Source organism: Columba livia, chromosome 4 (genome assembly GCF_036013475.1).
Source record: "Columba livia isolate bColLiv1 breed racing homer chromosome 4, bColLiv1.pat.W.v2, whole genome shotgun sequence".
Taxonomy (NCBI): Eukaryota; Metazoa; Chordata; class Aves; order Columbiformes; family Columbidae; genus Columba; species Columba livia.
Genome location: NC_088605.1, coordinates 9,781,315 through 9,802,693, shown reverse-complemented (window position 1 = coordinate 9,802,693; position 21,379 = coordinate 9,781,315). Strand labels below are relative to the sequence as shown.

General features: G+C 42.0%; 2 protein-coding genes across 9 annotated transcripts in view; one reads left to right on the top strand and one right to left on the bottom strand.

The window, feature by feature from the left end:
* Positions 1 to 5,439, bottom strand: part of CFAP99 (cilia and flagella associated protein 99) — a 60,711-nt gene extending 55,272 nt beyond the window's left edge. For 2 of the 6 annotated variants that reach the window (XM_065060389.1, XM_065060388.1), the window contains exons 1-2: positions 5,197 to 5,388; positions 2,013 to 2,140 (exon numbers count right to left, since the gene is read on the bottom strand). In XM_065060389.1, coding sequence (XP_064916461.1) covers positions 2,013 to 2,132 — 120 coding nt within the window. In that variant the 5' untranslated portion in view covers positions 2,133 to 2,140; positions 5,197 to 5,388. The other 4 variants (XM_065060391.1, XM_065060393.1, XM_005498483.4 and 1 more) reach the window with 4 other exon arrangements.
* Positions 5,440 to 5,840: 401 nt separating this feature from the next.
* Positions 5,841 to 21,379, top strand: part of ZFYVE28 (zinc finger FYVE-type containing 28) — a 159,602-nt gene continuing 144,063 nt past the window's right edge. For 2 of the 3 annotated variants that reach the window (XM_065060385.1, XM_065060384.1), the window contains exon 1: positions 5,841 to 6,199. In XM_065060385.1, coding sequence (XP_064916457.1) covers positions 6,161 to 6,199 — 39 coding nt within the window. In that variant the 5' untranslated portion in view covers positions 5,841 to 6,160. Of the gene's footprint in view, positions 6,200 to 10,831; positions 15,465 to 21,379 lie in introns of those variants that run through there. The other variant, XM_065060387.1, reaches the window with a different exon arrangement.

Here is a 21,379-nt window from a genome sequence, read left to right as displayed (position 1 = left end):
TAGGCTACAAGCAGATTCTATGTAGGTCATCAACAGGTTATCAAAGAACTAAAGAAGAAATCCCAGGTGTCATATTAGAAGAACATGAAGACCATAAAACATCCAAATACAATAAAGATATATAATATGAATGAAACACACGCTGTTGATAATGACTGGAATCTGACTGGACTTTTAAGGCATGGAAAACTAACTACCGATTAGAAAAGTATAACAGATAGAAGATAGTAATACGTAGAAAAGTCAAATCTGATGCACTACATACCTAAGTAAGGAAATAAATATAGAAAGAGCTGTACGTTGCAATTATTTAGATTTGTGCTCTCGGAATCTGACCCTCCTGATTTTTATCTGGTCAGTACTATGCAACACTAGGTTTGCTATTTGTCGTGCTGTTAGCATGAGACATACAGGCTTGAATCTAGTCTGTGATTTAAAGTGATAGTGTTAATCAGGATACAAACTGGAAGAAGTTTCTGCATGCATCAGTTAATATTGGCTAATTGGTAAGTGGCCAAGCCTGGAAATTATGTGTACAAAAATGCTACAATATTTTTATTATCAGGGACCTATGCTCTATGAAATAGAAATGAAGTTAATTTTCTATGATGAATTATAATCACCCATTTGGTACTGAAACAAAGCTGAATTTTATATAAATATAGATCTTACTTTTTACTTTCCTGGATAAAAAAATATGTAGTAAGTGAACTGAAACGATCCCAGGGAAAGATTTCTGCCTTATCTTTGCCATCAGCTACCCTCCCTGTTTTTCCCCTTTCGAAAGGTTTTACTATGAAACTGAAGGTTCACGTTTCTCTAATAGAGTTTCTGCTTGTTTTGTCTTTGTATAATATCACCTTTTCTGGCTGAGAAGAACAACAATCTATCTGAATATTAATTTTTACAAGTATTTATTTTGGCAGCAGTGGCAGCTGAATTTATCTGCTCTCTGCCCAGTGAAAAATGATTGTATTGAAACTGGATCAGTTCCCTGATGTAATTCAGCATATGAATGCACAGAGTTATGTCTGTACTACAAGGCAGGAGGACAGTGACAGAAACGAGCAGCCTGAGTGGGAACTGTTTAAGAAAGCAAACACCCCAGAAATGTGTATGGATCCACTGCCTCAGCCTCTGATTTTCATGTTACACCTCCATAGTTTTACCTTCTTATAGTCATTTGTCCTTATGTAAAATCAATGTAAAAGACTGTCTAAGGGGAATAGCAGTGTTTTAGACCTTACTGTCAGAAGTGGAAACGAGCACTTGAGCTACACGGCAGTGTGGAGTCAGGGCTCTGACAACATAGTTTGATAATACACAGCATGCAGAGACAATAGCAGTCTAAACAATATCCCTGTCATCCCCTAATGATTTTCTAAAGCTGATTCAATCCAGTAGCTGCATCAGCACAGGTCAGGGTGGCACTGAGGACAGAGATGGGCAGAGGTGACAGACCATGGTCAGGAAAGGATGAGGACTGCTTCAGCAGTTACATATCGGCAAATCTTGTTCTGGTTACTTGCTGTGTTAGATTAAAATCAGGTAGCTGTTTTACTGACACTTGCCTTGTCCCACTGTTCTGATAGTCATTTACATCCTCAAAGCAAGAGTAACTGATGCTGTGAGTCAGCTTCTGAACTGCAATCGTATTTACAAAATGGGTGCTGCTTAGAGAAAATTCCATTTGGAAGAAGGAAAGGAGATAGGAAACTACAGAACAGCTTAGTCAGAAGTGGAAGAGAAGCTTTTCCTATCATTGTCAGATCCATTTTAGGAAGTTGCTTTCCCTTGCCTTTTGTTGCTACCCAAGCAGTTATTCAACACCTCTTTACTTCTTTGTTTTCTGGTGATAACCATAAGGAATTTGGACTTCAGTCATAAATTAAAAACATCACTGTCAGAAAAATCTATGAAATTACAACATATTAGGAAACAGATATCTTTATGTTTAAAATCAGCTAGTAAAATACAGTAAGCTAGGTAAGACAAACTGAAACTTAATATACCTGCAACAACTTAGCTGATTCATTCAAGAAATCCTCCATGTCCTGATTTTCAGGGTTAAATTTGTTAAGCTGTTGGACTATTATTGCAATATGTTTTCCATGGCTGACCATCTTCACCATGGAGAATCCTATAAATATAGTAAATCATTAATTTTTCATGCCCCCTTCAGTTGTAGCATAATGTATGTTGATAGGCTCATAGAAAAGATATACTGCAGTAATGTAGAAGAGAACATTTAGGTCAAGCTTTCAAAATCACAGTTACTCAGAACAGCTAACAGGAGAAATGAGAATACAGTACAAACATCAATAAAATACAAGGCATAATTACACATTTCTTATTCTGCAAATGTCTCAAATATCCGTAGGATGATACCTGACATGGTTTTTGTATCGGGTTATTTGACAAAATATAATTGAAGATAACAGTAGAGAAAAGCATGCATTTTTGCATGTGTGCTATCCTGGTGATATTTAATGTTGCTCTTCCTGGTGAGATGCAACTGAAAGCAAAATTTTACTCTTAAATCTTATCACATATTGCTATTAACAGCCTATTTTTTCCAAAGCAACAAAAGCATAGGAACAGAGAGGAATTATAAGGAAGCAATGAGCCAGTGTTGGTCCCCAAGCTGGGCAGCGATCGCAACACATCAGCAGTCTAGGCCACCGTCAAGGTTTTTGAAGGCACAGCACTTGGGTACTTTTTATGCTTGATGCTTTGTTTGTGAAATGACAGGGTTACATCTATCTCAAATGATGTCTAACATGCATGAGAGTTTGCATAACTGGATACCTGGATTTTAATGTTCACGTGACAAGAACTATAATTCATTTGCTTATACACACGCACATGCTGTTGTGTATGAAAGGCCAATGATAGTAATGATCAGGGCTCTAAGTCATTAATCTGGTTTAGCGATGGGAAAAAACGAGCATTGAAGTAATTTTCCATGGTGACATAAAAATATATTTCTGAAAATCTTTCTTGTATTTTAGATATCATTGTATTCTGATGTTAGAAAAAATGCTTGATTGAGATGATTCACTGTGGTAAAGAAAATGCATTTCTTGTTTTAAAGGGATATCATAATATTTCCAGTTACGGTGTTTTTATGCCCTGCCTTTCAGCACTATCACACTCAATTATAATTGTCTGAATATCACTTTAATTACTAATCTCAAACTGCTGAAAAAACAGTTTGTCTGTGTTTATGCTCAGTATAGGCATTTAGTTACCTGGTATGATCAAGACAAACTGACTAATTTAAAAATAAGAAGTCCAACAAAACAGGGCTGGATCATGACAAGGGATGGTAAATAAAAAAAGAGGTGCTGCTGTGTCTCTTTCTCACAGAAGGAATCACCATTTCTCCACTCCTCTGAGAAACATGATCTATTTCTCTGTATCTGCCAAGGTTCTTACACTCACAAGGGATTTTGGATGAGGGAGACAGAAATACCTCTGTACTCATTCAGGCTGGATCGTAATTCAGGCTCGAACAGCTCTCCCAGCGACAAATATCTTTTCTTCTGGCATAGTAGAAATGAGTTTGAGCTCTCATGCACTGTACATGTTGATATTTACCCCTTCCCTCCCAATAACTATCATTAAAACAAAAAATTTGAATATTAACACTAAGACATATAGTAATACCTCGGGAATTCTGGGTTCTTAACAGGAAGAACTTCACTTGTGATTGTATTTAAACAAACTGCTATTATTATCATCCATGTTTTAAAACAGACACATCAGGAATAAAATGTTCTGTGTTATGACATGCATCCTTATTTCCACAAAGCCATTTATAATATTCTAATTGCTATGTAAAAAAGATATAAATCTATGCTATGTACAAAATGGTAGAAATTTTATTCCATTATAAGATGTAGAATTTCAGTTAAAGCAGGTAAGAACCTGACTTAGATTTACTTTACAATGGAGCTTGGAGATATTTTGCAAGCAATTATGAATACATAGGATAAGACTGGCCACAATTGTAGGGACTGGTTTCAACAACCCAAAAGATTCCTTCAGGTTTTACATTTGTTGCTATGCTCCTGGCCTAGAAAGCCTGCGATTGCATTTTCTCTCATGAAACCCATCGTTCTTAAAGAGAGGGCTGAACTAAGCCTCTCTGCAAAATTCAGTTAGATCAAGTAGCTGCTGCTCAAAATGGAACAGGTGTTTTCCCCAGCTGTGTGCTAGAAAAAGAGCCACAGAATGCCAGGTACACTTGTCCCAATAGTCAATCCCACCATTCACATTTACTCTGGACTTTCTGCATCACTGACTGTCTCCTGTGCTTAGCAGAGAGCAGTTCTGGGCACAGATCCCCTGTTCAGCAGGTTCCTCCCTTAAGGCAGCAAATCATCAGATGGAAAACACTCACCGTGAGCCGCTATAGCTGGGATCTTATGTTCGTTTTTAATTTGCGTGTATTTTGACGTTTTGCACACTGTCATGGTTTAACCCGAGCTAGCAATACAACCACGATAGCCACTCACTCTCAGACCAGTGCAATTAAAAACATCAGCTCTGTGCTGGGGTGTTATCTCTTGTTATCAAACTAAGTCCAAATGATGACCGTGCTAGCTAGGAAAAAGAAAGGTTTCTAACTGCATGCAGAAAATTAACTCATTTTCAGTCAAACCAGCACACATACCTACTACAAGTATTTTATTTGGCACAGTATATTTTTAATCGAATGCCTTGTGGAACTTTAAAATCAGATATCCATTGTATAAACCTTCTGGCGAGTAGGTTTTGTCATATTTACCAGACAGGGAAGCCAAAGGACACCAAGGCTGGCTTCTTGCCCAAAATCACAACAGTTAATGAAAACTCTGGGAGCAAAGACCAACGACCGTGTCTACAGTAGGGAACAGGCCCCGCTGGTCTTTTATATCGGATTTATAGACACCTAATAAAGGAGTGAAGTAGTTATAAGCCTGCCCAGAGCTCCTGACACTTTCTGCACACCACACACATCAAGCATTTGGCTTTAAAAAGCCAGTTTTTGGCTTTAAAGATGCCACATACCACTACAGCTCCTTCGCTGCCAGCGGAGGCCGGTGAGGCCGCAGGGGTTCGACCCCCCGGGCGCCTGAGGCAAACGCGCGAGCGCACGGCGGCCCCTGCCCCGCGGGCGGCCCCTCCGCCCGGCGCTGCCCGCTCCCGTACCTGGCTGGTCCCGCCAGCCCGGGCGGCCTTCTGCGTCCCCGTCGGAACCCGGCACCCGTCTCTCTAGCGCGGGGGACCCTCCGGCCGCAGAGACCCCGCTGCGGCCGCCGGCGGCCCGCCCCGGCCCGGCGCGGTTGCTAGGGGGCGCGGGGGCTGCTGGGAGCTGTAGTTCTCCCGCACGCCCGCCGTCGTGTTGCGAACGGTCCGATCGGGGGCAAAGAACTACCCATCCGGGAACAAAGATGGCGGCGATTGTTTGCCGCCGTTGCCAAGCAACTCGTTCCGCCCCTCCTCGTTTTTTCCCCTCGTGGGCCGCTAGAAATCAATCAGCCGATTAGCAGGCGCTCGGGTAGGGCTGCCTGTCACAGGAAGAGGCTTGCGATCCTGAAGCGGACACGCTCAGCTTTACTCACACATAAGACTACAAGTCCCAGCATCCAACGCGCCACGGCGCCTTGCACCGCGCCTCCGGCTGCGAGCGGGGCATGCTGGGGCGCGTAGTCTCTCCTCCCCCTGCCCGTGTTACGCAAATGAGCAGCCGAGTGGGCGGGGCGAGTCCACTGAGGGGCCGCCCCCGGCCGCCATCCGATTGGTCGCGGGCGCGGGCGCCGGTGGGGAGGGGGCGTGTGGGCCCGCCTCTGCGCATGCGTCGCGGGGGCGCCGCTGCCGGCCGCGCAATGTTTTGGGGACTGACAGCGGCGCGCGGAGCCTTTGGTGCGGACCGGCGTTCGCGCTGAGGCAGCGCGCCGAGCCCGCGCTCCGCCGCGGTCCGAGGTCTCTGCCCTGGCGAAGAGGAGGAGCAGGAGCACCGGCGGACGAGGACGAGGACGCGGCGACCCAGCCGAGCCTCCCGGCGAGGGGCAGGGCTCGCACCGGTCCCCCGAGCGGCGCGGGCGGGGAGCCGGCAGCCCCTGTGGCAGCGGCAGGCGGCGGCGGCGGCGGCCGGGAGGCAGCGGCCGCGGGGATGATGAACAGGTTCAGAAAGTGGCTCTACAAACCCAAGGTGAGCGCGGAGGAGCTGCCGGTGCCGGGTGGCCGCCGCTGCCCGGCTGCACCTGGGCTCGCCTCGCCCCGGGGTCACCTCACCCCGCGGTCGGGAAGTTGAGGCGCAGCGCGGAGACGCGGAGCCGGGCGGGGGGACGCGGAGCCGGGCGCGCAGCCGCGGCGCTGGCGGCCGCGGGTCGTTTCGCGCCGGTGCCTCAGCCGGGAGCCGCCGCCGCGGAGGTGGCGGGAGGTCGGCGGGGAGCGGGGCTCACTCCGCTTGTTTTCGGCGGGAGCGGTCGGGGTGTGCGAGGCACCGGCGCGGGTGAACGGCGCTTCCCGGCGTGCGCGGAGCGGCCGGCCCGCTGCGGGGGGAGACATGACAAAGCAGAGCGTGTGCGGCGGGGCCGTCCGGACCTGCCGGGAGCGCCGCCCGGGGCGGGCGCGGGGCTCTGCCCGGCTCCCGGGGGAGGCTCCGGAGGGGCTGCGGAGCGGCCGGGGGGAAGCGCCGGTCGGAGGCGGCTGTGCTTGGGCAGCCCGGCGCGGCTGAGCTGCGGGCGGCTCTTCTCTGTGCTTTGCATGTAGCCTGAAGCAGGAGAGACACGGTGCAGGTGCTGCTCCTCCGCTGTTAATGCCGTCTGCGTGCACCCGAGAACTTTTTAAGTAAAAAAAAGAAAATGTGGCATGGTGCTCTGTAGGTGTGTATTTTCTGCCCTTCTCGCTTTGGAATTCTTGGCAGGAATCCAAGAATCATAGCTGGCTTTGTAATAAAATTATCTTCTGGCAGGAGTTAAATAACAACTGTCTGGAGAGTGATCTTGTCTCGCGTGTGATGTTCAGATCGCGTATGAAGGGCATGGCAGATTTTTGAGCCTCTACAGCGTCCTTTTTTTGTCCAGGCGTTACAGCAGTCAGTGCAGTTATTCACTTTATGAAGTACTTGACTTAATTTTCATCCCTGTCTTTTCATGTCCACCCATTTTTTCTTATGTTTTAATTTCAGTAATAGCGTTAAGACTCATTTTTGTGAATCTTCCATGCACACAGTCAAGGTGATTCTGCAAAGTAAAAGTTCAGCCTGTGCTGGCTTTATGGATTTTGTATGTAGTCATAACCCTGATGGGTACTGCTGATGAACACATACTTGTCTGATATTGCTGCTAATAACTGAGAGCAACGTAATTTAGAGATTAAGTAACTGAAAATACAGTAACAAATTGTAGATAGCTTTCAATAAACTTTATTTGTTTATGTTCTGTACCAAGGAATAACTAAGAGACAAACAGTTAATGAACAAAAAAGAAATATTCATAACCTTAAATGCAGAAGAAATTTCAAATACAGCTTTTGTCACTGATTTTAATCAAAACTATTTAGATTTTGCATTAATTTTCTAATGGAGGTTTTTGATTATTTTTTTTTTTTAATAAAACTTACTTATTAATATACCATCCCTATGTTGTATCCTGTTATGTTCAACATCTAAGGTCTGTATCAAACAGCGCATGCTTACATTTCTGTGGGACTTCTCTGTGGTAAAGGAGCTTTCCAAGCCTGTCTCATGTATCAGTAACATGTATTACTGTTAGTCTCAAACCACAGTGTGTCCTTTTTCCTGTACATTTATAGTTTCTTTGTGAATACTTGTTGTTACATTCAGTAGCTTACTACATAATTTTTGTACTCCTATTCAGAATAGGCTACTGGCAAGCTGCAATAGCGTGTGTTCCTTGAGAAACAGGCATTTCTTCTGATGTGCCTGCTGGATTGGTATGGATAGTATAATTACACAGAAGTTTGAATAGCACTTTTCTGGTAGAAAGTAAGATGGAGGAGCTGGTTGTACTGCTTGCTTTCCTGTTTCTTCAAGGATTCCTTCCCGTGAGGTTCGTGGGTTCCACAGTCTATTTTGAAGTGGTTTTGAATATAATGTATTTGAAAATGGCACTTTTTTGTTTTTAATATTTGGCCTGATGGGGGCTGTCACCAGTAGTGACTTTATGTTGCTTAGTTATAAACTTTTCATATGTATTACAGGTGCCAGGTGCATTTTAGCAGTTAGATTTTGCTGCTGCCAATGACGGGTAATGCTTCTTTTGAAGTATTTCAGATCCTACTGTCATATAATAGGACTTCTGCACGGCAGCAGATTTTGATGGTTCTGGGCATTTGGCCTATGGCTCTGATTGCCATTCAGAGGTGCTTTTGAAGGCACGGGGGGATGACATCAGAGTGCAGCAAATTCACAGCGCAGCCCGTTCAGAAACCTGAATATATTGTTTAGCTCAATCCCAGGGGAGCTATTAAACAATTCTTCCTAAAAAAACCCCAACCCCAAAATATGTAAATTAATTCAGCTTAATCTTTGTAAACGGGGGAGGCAAGGAAATGGAATAGAACAGATATGGCTTAACAAGATGGAATTACAAAACTATCAGGATAATCAAATAATGAAGTTACTGTAAGATGCAGGGACCTGCATCTAGACAGATATTTACTCGGTAATGGCTGTATCTCTGAACACACCAAGGATGGGGGCAAAATGTGGGTGAAGGAAGTGGGATGGGGGACAAAGTGTGGGTGAAGGAAGCGGGATAGGGGACAATATGTGGGTGCAGGAAGTGGAAAGTCTTGCCTAATGTCGTGAGTGTGTCAGGAGAACATCCTGGCTTTCCTGGCTCCTTGTGTGGCCACTGCTCTTCCTGTCCACCCTACTCGTCAGGTATGCTGATATACCAGATTTTGATAACCCGCATCAAATGCCAATAGCAGAGGTAACCAGAGAATGAAATAAATAGCAGTGACATGATCTGTATAGGTGGTAGGAGGCACTTTTAAGTGATGTATTGGAGAGGGAGAGCAGAGATGAGATTTTTGTTTCCAGCCTCCTGTAACACTTCAGTTGTTATTAAAGTTTTAAAATATTTTCTGTAAGATGTGTTTTCCTTCTGGGAACTGGAGGTTCAGTGCGTTAAGTTTTTGGTGTTGGTGTTTCCTTTTGAACCAGGAGAAAATGCAAAGCAGGGATTTGAAGCCATAGTGTTCTTGAATTGCAGCACAGTGGTGGAACAATGACTGTTTGACCCCCTCCAGACACTGCAGGCTTCCCAGGCACGGCCACCTTTCTGGGACAAAGGATGGCCCCTTCTAAATCAAAATATTTGTCTGTATGCACAGATATAATAGAATATTTCCTCTCATTTCATGGAGTTTCCGATCTCCTACCTTCTGCTGCCGGAGCATTCCACAGGTGTCAGGTCAGAACCTGCTCCCGGGCAGATCTGAGCAGCCCGCAAAAATATGGAACTGGACTAGTTTTGTGGAGTTCTGAAATGAATTAGATATCCAAAGTATTCAGAATAGCTTCTGGGAATGTTGCTGCTTAAATTTAGAGACTAACTTGAAAAAAGTGTGGGTAAGTAGCTCACTGGGGTAGCTCTTTTGAATTGAGCTCACGTTTATTGATATTTTGAAAGAACTGTTTAGTGTTTGATAGGGAAAAACAAGTCTGTCTCTTACCACAACTTCAAGATGTTTTTAATCTGTTTAGCATAACAGGCTGAAACATCTTCAGAGTATGTTTATTTTTCTTTTTTTTGATTTTAAAAAAGATTGCTTATCTTGTGTTTACATATATGAATCTGAATAAATTTTTACCTGGGAAACAAAAGCCAATAAATATGCTTTTTCATGAGACTTTACCTTCTTTTTTTGATATTTATTTCAGTTGTGCATTCACTAGCCTCATTTTTTTGCTCCTAGTTTCTTTTATGTAGTAAAAGAATGCAGGCTTCATGTGGTAAACATTGAAGAATTTCTTGTGATCCTGTAATTCCCACAAAACTCATAGTCACTGGTAGATCTAAAGATACTGCTTTGTGAATACTTTGTCCCAGTTAAATGATGCTCGCAAGGCTTGCATAAGCATTGAGGTTTTGTATGTGCTTTTGGTTTTCTTTGTGTGTGGTGCTGCCTCTTTATGTTTTAACACCCCTATTCTCTAAGATTACCCAAGTACGGCTGTGCCCATAGTGCCTGTTTTAAATAAAAGGCTGTATAACTCACATGGAGCTGTGAAGCACTCCTGGAGCACTCGGACATGCTGAGAATTGCAGGTGCTGTCTTCCTGAGTATTTGCTCTAAACTACTTCTCATGGGTTTCTTTTTTAAATCTGATGGTTACTTTCTGCAGCTGGATTAGCAGATACATCTTCAAGACAAGAGGTTCTTGCTGCCTGTTAAGACGATGGTGCTCTCTGGTCAGAAATAACATTTAGGGATAAGTGGAATGGCTGGCACTTCACAGAATCACAGAATGTCAGGGATTGGAAGGGACCTCAAAAGCTCATCCAGTCCAATCCCCCTGCCGGAGCAGGAACACCCAGATGAGGTTACACAGGAAGGTGTCCAGGCGGGTTTGAATGTCTGCAGAGTAAGAGGCTCCACAACCCCCCTGGGCAGCCTGTTCCAGTGTCTGTCACCCTCACTGAGAAGAAGTGCCTTCTCAAATTTAAGTGGAACCTTTTGTGTTCCAGTTTGTACCCATTACCCCTTGTCCTATCATTGGTTGTCACTGAGAAGAGCCTGGCTCCATCCTCATGACACTCACCCTTTATATATCTGTAAACATTAATGAGGTCACCCCTCAGTCTCTTCTTCTCCTTCTTGGAGAAGGCTCGTTTCTGTGTTTGTGCATACTGCTTTTCTGTAACTTTTTTAGGGGCCATCTTACTAAGGTACATTTTATGAAAGTAAGCCATAGCTAGTAATAATTGTTTCTAATAATAGTTGTTAAAGGACTTTTTAAACAAAAGATAGGTGTGGTAATAGAAAAAAAGGCTGAAACTGAGATAGTAAATGGGTATATTGGAAGATGATTTCATGCAAGTAAGAGAGAGAGAGAGAACACTACTAAAGGATCAAGAGGAATCCCCTTAAATAGGAAAGTGAGAACCAACGGCAAAAAAAATCAAATGACCTCTGGGAGCTTCTGCATTACTTTGTACAAGGAGAAGTGCTTAAAAAAAGCAAAACAAGTCCTAGGTGAGTGCTGAACATCAAAAGCTGCATGTAAGGTAATTTTTCTCAGCATTGTAGCTGGAGTTGCTTAGTGGCAGAGCTGACTCAAAAGAAGAACAATATGGAAAATAAAAGAGGAAATAGTTAACTTTTTTTTAAGGAAGAGAAGAAACATGTCTGTAGGAAATTTTAGAGGAAAATATGATTGCAAGTAGAAAAAGTGGAAGGGTTTTTTAAAGATTAATGGAAGTGTGAACTTCAGAAGAATGGAAGATAGTAAAAAATTGCACAGTCAACCATGCCCTTAACATACTGTAAAGAGTGTTTTTAAAGTTGGGTCAGTAGAATGAGATTCCGGAAGAGGGAGAATTATTTTAAGCGGTGTTTTGATGGATGGAAATGGTCAGAAAAGAAATAGGACAAAGCTGCTGGAGTAGCCAAGCATCTATTGAGACTATTTTTGGAGTAGTGAATGAAAAAGGATGATTTTACAGAGTGATAGGTTGAAAGCAGTTAGCATCTTATGTTAGCTCTGATTTCCAAACCTGGCAAGTGAAGGGTTTCCTCTTCACAGAAGAAAATCAGAGTGTGTTTGGTCTCAGGAAAAATGTTTTCTCTAAAACTACTTGAATGAAGAGTGAAAAGAGAGGTAAATGCTATTTGTAGTATAAAACATCTTTTTCTTGGTGCCGTAATCAAAGCCTTTGGGCACAGCAGTTTGTGAACAAAACTTGTTATTTAATGGAGTATTTATATTAAAGCCTAATGACTTTCAAAGACAGAAGAATGAGGAGTTTTTTTTTCTTGGGGAAACAGCAGTTACTGGGTTTTTGGAAATCTTTGTTTTCATGATTAGCTCTTTGATCTCGATTATCTGCGTAATTATTCTTGTTGGTACTGTCTGATCAGAGGCTGCAGCTATTGAACTTTAATCAGTGTTATTGATAACAATCCTGAGGAAGGCAACTTATGAATCATCATACATTATTCAGTTTTAGAGTTTTGCATACTGAATTGCTTCATTTTAGAAGCACCATCTAGTGGTTTGAACACTAGTGTGGAAAATAACAATTCTTTGCTGATTTATTCTAGCTCTGCAGCTGAGTGAAGAGAATTACCTACAGTCATATTGTTTCTTAGCTGTGATTTTACCTGTATCTGAAAAAGGGAAGCAGGTAACTTGCAGTTGTCTATTAAGATAATTGCTTGGCTGTTCTAAATTACTGTGATGCAAGAGAAATATACACACCTTGTGAAATTATTTTTGATGTGGATTGCTGTGAGCAGAGTCATATTATATCAGATCAAAGGTCCGTCAGCCTGGTGGGATGTCTGGTGGTTATCTCTTTCTCTGTGTCCTGGAACAGATGCCTAAGGAAAAAAGATGAGATGAATAGAAACTGATATTTCCCCTGGGCCTTTTTTCTTTTTAACATATGGTAGTCTGCAGCATAGGAGTTGGCTGAGCTGCAGGTTGTATCCTTGTAATTCAATAGCTCATGAACATTTTTCCTTAAAATGTCTAATAGTTTTTCCATTTGTTTGTGCTTCTGGTCTCCATAATGACTACTGGCTTCTCAGAACTTAAAGCTGAGCTTCATTCTAGTGAAGTAAGCATTTTCTTTATAGGCTTTCCCAAGCAGCCATTGGTGTGACCCTTGTCCTGCAGACTCTGCTGCTCTTCTGCTTAGAAACTTGATTTGCTTGTTTAGACTCTGTTCCTCTCCCCCACCTCACATAGGGGTACTTGACAGAATTCAGAAATAATTACTTTTTAAAGATCACAATGCATTCTTCCTAGGTTATTTTAGAAGAATGACAAAACAAAATGAAAAAACCCCACCAAAATACCCTCTGTTTTGGACCACAGAAGAATATTTGCTTACTGAAGTAACTGAAAAACAGCACAAATCGTTTTGACATGCTTCATTTAGCTGCTTTAATAGTTATGACGATCTACTTTCCTGGCAGTAGTGCTAGCAACATTCATTTAAATGAATTCAGTAAAGCTTTTTTAAAATAATGATGTTAAAAATAAATTAATTGAAGGCTGAATATGTTTGTTTGGCTCATGTTTGAAGACTGACCAACCTTCCCAGTGCATGTGAAAGAGCAGGTTTATCCAGCTTGGTCGTTTTACTGGAGGATGCTGCTAAATTGGAGTCTGTCTTACCTGTTCTTAGCTGAGTCTTTTGTTTTCATCTTGAAAGTACAAAATATTCCAACTCCTTATTGTATCTAAAACTACAAGCTGGGGATTGTTGGTATAGTGGCCGTGTGTCCCCCGCTTGCATTCGGGAGGGGAACTGCTGCATTCTGTGGTAGCTGAAACCATTCAATCCTGTGAACTCCAACTATCTGTAAGTCAGCTAAAGCAAAGCACTTAGGCCAGGTCTGATGGATAGCTTAGTGTAACAGAATATGTTTTTCTTTTGAGCGAGTGTCAGCTGTCTGATATTTAAAAACAGGTGAGTGACAGAAGTTGTAATATATTTTATAGAGATCTAGATTTAGGATGTAGGAAAGAGCTTTTTGGGGAAATAGAATGTTTGGGCAACTTAAAGATACAGCCTTCCTGTCTCGACATAGCTTTCTGCTGTAACTGGAAGGTCTGGCTCTTATTTATTGATTTTTGGTGGTGTGGGTCAGATTTATTACATCCTGTCTGTGTATTTCTGTTCTGCCCTGCAGGCTGTAGGATTTTCCATCTCTTTCCCCAGTAGTCGGTGATTTTTCTGCATTCCTTCCTCAGGCCTGCAGCCTGGCAATTCTCCTTGATCTTTCTGATCCCATTGATGGTGGTTCTTACTCTGATTCTTCTACATTCACCACCCTCTTCTCCCTTTAGTATTATTGCTTTTGATCCTGTTTAGGAATAAGATGCCCTGAAAGGCTGATCGAGAGGAACTGAGTTATAAAAGGATTCCACGGCGTGGCTGTGGAAGTGTGTGACAATCGACAGCAAGGACAGTTGACCTCTGGAAACGTCACGTAGGGACTGACACCACTTTGCTCTGTCTTTGTGGGCCATAAGCTCATTTTGCTTTTCTCTCATGGGACCTTTATTCATACCTGGTAGCCATTCCGAGTGAATAACGTGAGCGAGCATCACGTCAGTTCCATGTGCGCCGTTGTGTGTGGGTGAAGGAAAGGAAAGCGAATGGGGAAGAGAACACTGAAGGGGCAACAGGTGAAGGCGGCAGGTGGAAGGAAAAGCTCAGCGTAAAAATGTATGAAAAGTCATTTGAGGGAGGAAGAAGGGAGGCTTACTCTCCCACTCTTTCAAAATGCCTGCTCTTTATTTTCAAATGGGACGCAGATTAATTTGAATTGGGTGATGTTTATGCTGAAATGTGTTAATTCCTGCCATTGACTGGCACTTTGATCTCTGAGAATTACAGGTGGTTGAAGCTAAACTAACCAGATGCTCTGGGTGTTCTGCATTTCTGCTTTGCATTCTTCTAATTCTCACCTTCATTGTAAACCTTTTAATGTAGGAAACGTTTCCTGATACTCTGAAGTTTATTCAGGTTGTTTCCTGCCATGACAGGAACTGAGCATGGGTGGGGTCATGCATGTATGTCTATAAGCATCTTTTGGATGTTTGTCATCTAGGAATCTTTTTTTAGGAATGATATAGGATCTCATATCAGCGCCTTATTCTCTAATTCTGCTGTAAGCACTAATCTCCTGGCAGAAATGTCACCTTCCTGTCTGAGTCCAGTTGCTGGAATTTGTGTGCCCTCACCATACAAATGAGAACACATCAGCAAACTTCCTGTAAATCCCTCCACATGCTCTCAAGGCGCTGTCTGCTTTTACTTTGGTTTTAATATTTGAGTGCCGAACATATTATTTAGTGGTTTTTAAAAGCATTTTTGTGAAGCTGTACCAGTATACCTAGAATCATAGAATGTCCCGAGTTGGAAGGGACCCACAAGGATCATCAAGTCCAACTCCCTTCCCTGCATGTGACAACCCCACAGTTCACACCGTGTGTCTGAGGGTGTTGTTCAGTCTCTTCTTGAACACTGTCAGGCTTGGGGCCGTGACACCTCCCTGGGGAGCCTGTTCAGTGTCCAGCACCCTCTGGGTGAAGAACTTTTATCTAATGTTCAACCTGAACCTCCCCTGGTGCTTCCACTGACCATGTAATTTTTTTGTTTTCTGCTGTATTTTAATAAGAAGATCCCTGCTCAGCCAAGTTGGCTTTTTGCCTCACCTGCTAAATTTTCGTCACTTTGGAATGGCCTGGTCCTGTGCTCTTGGTAAGTTGTACTTAGAAAATGACCAACACTGATGGATCCCAACACCTTCAAAAGCTTCTTCCCAGGGAATCTTACTAAATACACTCTGAGCAACCTGAATTCTGTTCTCCTCATATCTAGTGTTAAGGTCTTGGTGGAACAAGATCTCGTTAACAGCCTTACAAAAATACCTTGAATTGAAACTATGTCATTTTATGGTGAAAGATGGGTGGAAGCCCTTGCAGAATAAGGAAGACTTAACATGATGTAAGGAGTGGGAAAAAAATGTAAAGGGCCATCAAACAAACCTGATGTTGAACCCATGCTTCAACTTGCTTTGTATTTTAAAGAATCTTGCAGTCCTCACTGAGGTGTAAGAGATGAAGTGGAAATGGTAACTAGGTTTTTCTGTGTCCCTCGGTGACGACTGGTGCATGTTCCTCCTTGAACACGGTAGTTGTGTGGTTACATGAGCATAGATCTGTAAGGGCATATGGTGCCCTGGCTACAACATATTGCATTCTTGCAAGTGTACGCATGTGCTCTGTTGCGTGGTTGTGAAGAGGTAATAGGAACTTTGGCATTCATTTTTCTGTAAGTTTGTTTCTGTTTGATAGGTGTGCTTCTGCTTACGAGGTTGGCCAGATCTGGAGGTCTGTTTTGGAGACTAAAGGCAGCAGTGGGTTCTTTCAAGGAATGATCTTCCTGTGCCTCTCACAGCTGTCTTAGAATTTTTGTATAAAACAGAACATGACAATGTTATGTCATGATCAGCAGCAAATAATTGGAAGAGGTCAGATTATTTTATGTGCCTTATGTTAAAAAGTGCCTGTTGTTTACTGACAGATGTTCACTGGTGTAATTGTTATTTTGGCTAATATTTCTTTATATTGAAGTAGTTATTGAGCATTTTCTTCAGAACTGTTGTGTTCATGTTGGAGAGTCTGGTTTCAGATAGCATGGAGGTGTTATGGAGGTATTCTATGGAAGGGCATTGTAGTTTCACTGTGTTCTGTTACTTTTTTTCAAATTGCTTTGTCTAAGCAGTTCATTGGGAATGTTTATGGAGGATGAATTACATCCAGAGCAAATGTTCTCAGTTTCAGTAAGACTGTTTTTTAATTTTATATGGTTTTCCTTAGGCTGTGTGATATCTGTGTCCAAAAGTTTTGTTCACTGTTTGTGGTGGCTTCTATTTCCATAACAAAGATGTTACTTCCTCCTGGAATTTCTGGGGAGTTTTGTACATAGTTATGGACTTGCTACAATTATTTTTTCCATAATGGTTTCAGTCAGGATAGTTGACAAGTACTGTATCTGATAGTGGTGACAGTAGGTACTGAGGCAGAAAGGTTTTTCTCCACTTCTCTCAATAGAAGAGCCAAGGAGGTGAGGCTTCTTATTGGGCATTTATCTTTATTTTAGAGCATATATTCCCTTGACACTTTAATTTCTTTGTCCAGTTACATTTAAAGGTATATTTTCTCAATTATTTGTCCACGGTATTTCCTTTGACAATTAGTTTCTTTGAGAAAGCCTTAGCCTTAGGTTGTCTCTATTATTCAGTTGATTTGTTCTTGTCCTATTGAACTTTTGAGAGTTACTCTTTAGCACTCTCACAGTAGACAGTGCTGTGTGTAGCTGATGGCAAGAAATGAGTAAGTGTTAAAATAACTCACACCTCTGAGTTTTTAAGCATTTTTAGGTATGGAACTGGGATGCAACTTGTTCAAAAATGAATGCATCTTTAAAAAGCATAGCATGCTTTTCAGTATAAAAGAGTGAAATGATTTTTTTACTCTATATTAGAAATGTTCTGTTAATTTCTTGATATAATGTGTATATCAATCTATATGTGCATATATATACACATACATATAATCTACTATTCTGATGTAAACAAATAAATGTAGGTGAATTGAAGATGCCGAGCTGCTTTTATTTCTGACATGAAATGAAGAGGTAGTCCATTGCTTAAATTCACCTGACTTGGTTGTTGCTTAATAAGCTTTTTGATTCATTTAGAAGAAATGTGTATCTGACAGATATTCATGCTTTTTGAAAAAATATAAACTGTCTAAGACTGTCATAAATAATACTTCATGAGTGCTCCTGAAGAGCTAATACGTGACGACCCTTCTCCTGGAAACATTGGTTTTAATGTAAGAAAGAGAAGCACATTCTTTGCTGAAGCCCAGAGTCATTTGTTATCAGGCCAAGCAATGAAATGCTGTGAGGTTGATTCAAGCTCTTTTTATAGTTATTTTTCTCTCTTTCTGTCTATATACATCTGTGTGTGCCTGTGTGTTGTGTGCAGTCCAAAACTTGTGTATTGCCTGTGCATCTTTCAAATACAAATAGTCATTCTTCCTGGTTTTCAAATTGGGGGACTGAGGCACCAAGGTGAGATGAAGTTATTCAGTGCCCCTAAATGTAAGCCAATAGCCAGACCAGCCAGAAAAGCTTCATTTGAGGGTTTCTTAAACATTTTATTCCTAATTCACCACTTCTTCCTCTTGGCTACTTTATATGAGGCTATTTTTCCTTTCAGGTTACGCTGCAATAACATGTTAAAGCTGAAGCAGCAGACTGGATTGTGCGTACTTTGCTATTCAAAGACTGGAGTGCAACTTACTGTTGCCATATGTTAATATTAGCCGTCCAGCTCTTGCTCACAAATGAGGACATATGGGAGATAGGTAATGGTGATTTTCAGCTGTTAATTAGCCACGTTTAAATCAATGCCTCACTAACCATGCCTTCAGTTCTGTCTGTGCCTCCCATCTCCGCTTTGTGGTAGGATCACTGGTGTATGTTGACACGCGAAGCTGCTGAAGGACAAACACCACTCAAGTGCTGCTGTGATTTGGTGGGTGAGGTGTGTCTTCCAAGGCCATAGCTGTCCATGGGTTCTAAGTGCAAAGTACAGAAAATCAATTTGGTTTGTATAAAATAAAGCTGATGGTGTGATAAATGCTGTATAATAAAATAGGAATTAGAAATATCTCTTAAATGCTGGCATCTGCTATATATAGAGGTTTTACAGTATTGGATGAAACTTTTATCAGTAGTGACTAAACTTAACCTTTGAGCCTGTTTGTGCCAAACTCTTCTGATAGAATATGAGCCTGTTTTATAGTTACTCCATGTCACAACTCTGGTTACTTAACTCTGTTACTATATTCTCTTTATGACTCCCTTCTTTTACTGCTTATTAGACAACTATTCTGTTAAAATGACTTAAATCTTCTCTAAGGTACTCTAAGATATGGTCAAATGTATTAGTGCAGTTCTGATCCCTGTGTGCACTTTTCTCGGGTGTTCACAAAATATGAGTCCTATCAAGTGTCTTTGTGCTCCCCTCGTGAATTTTAAGTCAGAAAGTGCAGAAATGCTGCTGGTGCACTGCTGGCACTCTGCTCCTCTCTGAAGTCCCTGCTGTTCGTGTTGGAAACTGGCTGTGTTTTGCATTGGATCAGCTTTATAACACAGGTGGAAACTTATTTGCCTTGTTTATATAATTTTGCAGGGTTAGTTGTTGGCTTAATCAGGAGCGGGGCTGCACAAACTCCTCTTCTGGTAGCAGCATGGTCTTTATGTTACCTTGTACCAACTATGGAGTTGCATCTTCAGTATCTTTAGTGCTTGTGTCTGATGTTGTGTTAATGATATAAATACCGGCAAAATGAAACCCCAATCCAAACTGCACCTATTCTATTGCTCTTTCTTTCGTATGAAAGATGTTAATCCCTGTAAAGCAGAGAGCAGTCTGAAGCCTGTGTAGGTCCCCCACAGGAGACCAAGAGTTGGGACTTCTGGTACAGTTCTTTACCATAAAAATAACTTTGGGTGAGCCTGTTTTAGGTGACACTAAGGTGCAGATCTCGTATAAAATGTTAATGCACGTAATCTTGCAGCGAGAAAGGCACAGATAGCATTTGCTGGAAGCGAAGCTCTGCAGAAGTAGTGAAGCAAGACAGCGAGCCGTGTAAAGGGCAGGGTTCTCATTCCTGAACTGCTTGATACTTTGAGCTAGCTGTTCTTTGCAAAAAGAATCGTGAAGGTATTTAGTTAGTGCTCTGTGTTTGGCATATCTGTTCTCCGCTTCTAGTTCAATATATGAATTGTCAAACGTAGAACATGTGAATTTGGGGCTTGGAGCCAGTTAAGTGAAAGATCAGCTAATTATACTATTTCAGCATTAAATAAAAATTAATTTCAAAGCCTCTAAAAGCCTTTATTTAATGAGCTGGCTCAGAATTAATATATTTAAATGCCAGTATTGTCAGATAATGTAACACTTTTCACTGTGTACTTACTGTAGTGAAATTGAAAAAACTGTAAGAAAGGGGAGAAGTACCAATTCTTGTTAAATTTGATTTTGGCTGAGAAGTGCTGGTGTGGTTCTTTTGTGTTTCACCTGCGTTTTGCTTGCTTGAAAGCCAGCAGATAAAACTTCTGCACTGCTAAACAGAAAAGTCAAATTTGGGATACACAAATAAGAGATACTCTGTTATTTATTTCCTACCACACCCTGCCTGCAAGTAAAGCCCTATCTGCACGAGTCACTGCATTTTGCACTGAGAGCTTTATTGTGGTGTTAAGTGGTCACAAAAAGAGCTAAAACCTGCTATTTTTGAGGAGCTACTCTGAAAGCAACATAAGTTCTTCCAGGGAGGTTATTTGCTTGAACAACTGTGGAGCAGTATGGTTGGTGACAGTATGTGTTTCCATATCTATGTGCTTGCTTTCCCCATTTCCCAGTCTGTTTGATCTATGTGGAGCTGTTGGGTATTTCATACCTTTTGTACAGGAAAAAGACAACGCTATGGACAAATGTTGCCTTCTTCGATATTATTCCCACTTAGAACACCTTCTTTTGGTAGGAGGGAAATACTTTTTTTGTGATTCATATCACCTTTCTCTCTGGATAAAACAAGGTGTTAAGGGAAGCCTATTCTTAAACCAGCTTCAAAGTTATTTCCAGTTTCTAATTACTTCTGAAAAATGAGTAATTTGCTGAAGAATGTGGGGATTTGTCCTGGTTACATCTGGGTTAGAGTTAATTTTCTTCCTAGTAGCTGGTATAGTGCTGTATTTTGAATTTAGTATGAGAATAATGTTGATAACATACTGATGCTTGTTGTTAAGCAGTCAAGAACTTTACAGCTTCTCATACTGTGCCAGATGCATGAGGCCAGGACAGCTGACCCCAGGTGGCCAGAAGGGTATTCCGTACCATATGGTGTCGTACTCAGTATATGTTTTTGGGGAGGAAGAGGAGGATGTTTGGAGCGATGGCGGTTTGTCTTCCCAAGTAACTGCTACATGTGATGGAGCCCAGCTTTCCTGGAGGTGGCTGAACATCTACCTGCCCATGGGAAGTAGTGAATGAATTCCTGGGTTTGCTTTGCTTGCGTGCTTCGTTTTTGCTTTACCTGTCAAACTGTCTTTACTTCAACCCCTGTGTTATCTCACTTTTATCCTTCCAGTTCTCTCCCCCGTCCCATCAGGGAGGAGAGGGCAACTGGTTGGGTGGTGCTTAGTTGCTGGCTGGGGTTCATCCACCACAGGACTGCGTAGAAACTGCCTACAGGCGGTGTTGGAGCACCCTCTGCAGCCGCATAATGATATTTAAATGAGCTTTGTACACATCTGGTGATAGATTAATTGTATGAATATCCAAAAAGGAAAATTAAGTATCCAGGTGCTTTATTCTGCTCTACAGGCCCATCAAAGTACAATGGTAGATCCTTAGGGAAAATAATTAATTAGCGCGTTGTAGACCTTTTGAGTCTATTATCCTACTGTACCTCTCCTGAAAAGAAAACTCTCCGCAGTTGCTGTAGGTTCACTGAAGTTCAGGCTGAGAAGTAAAGAATAGCACATCCGATGGGAATCGTGTGAGAATTAGTTCTGTATGATAGGCAAATTGT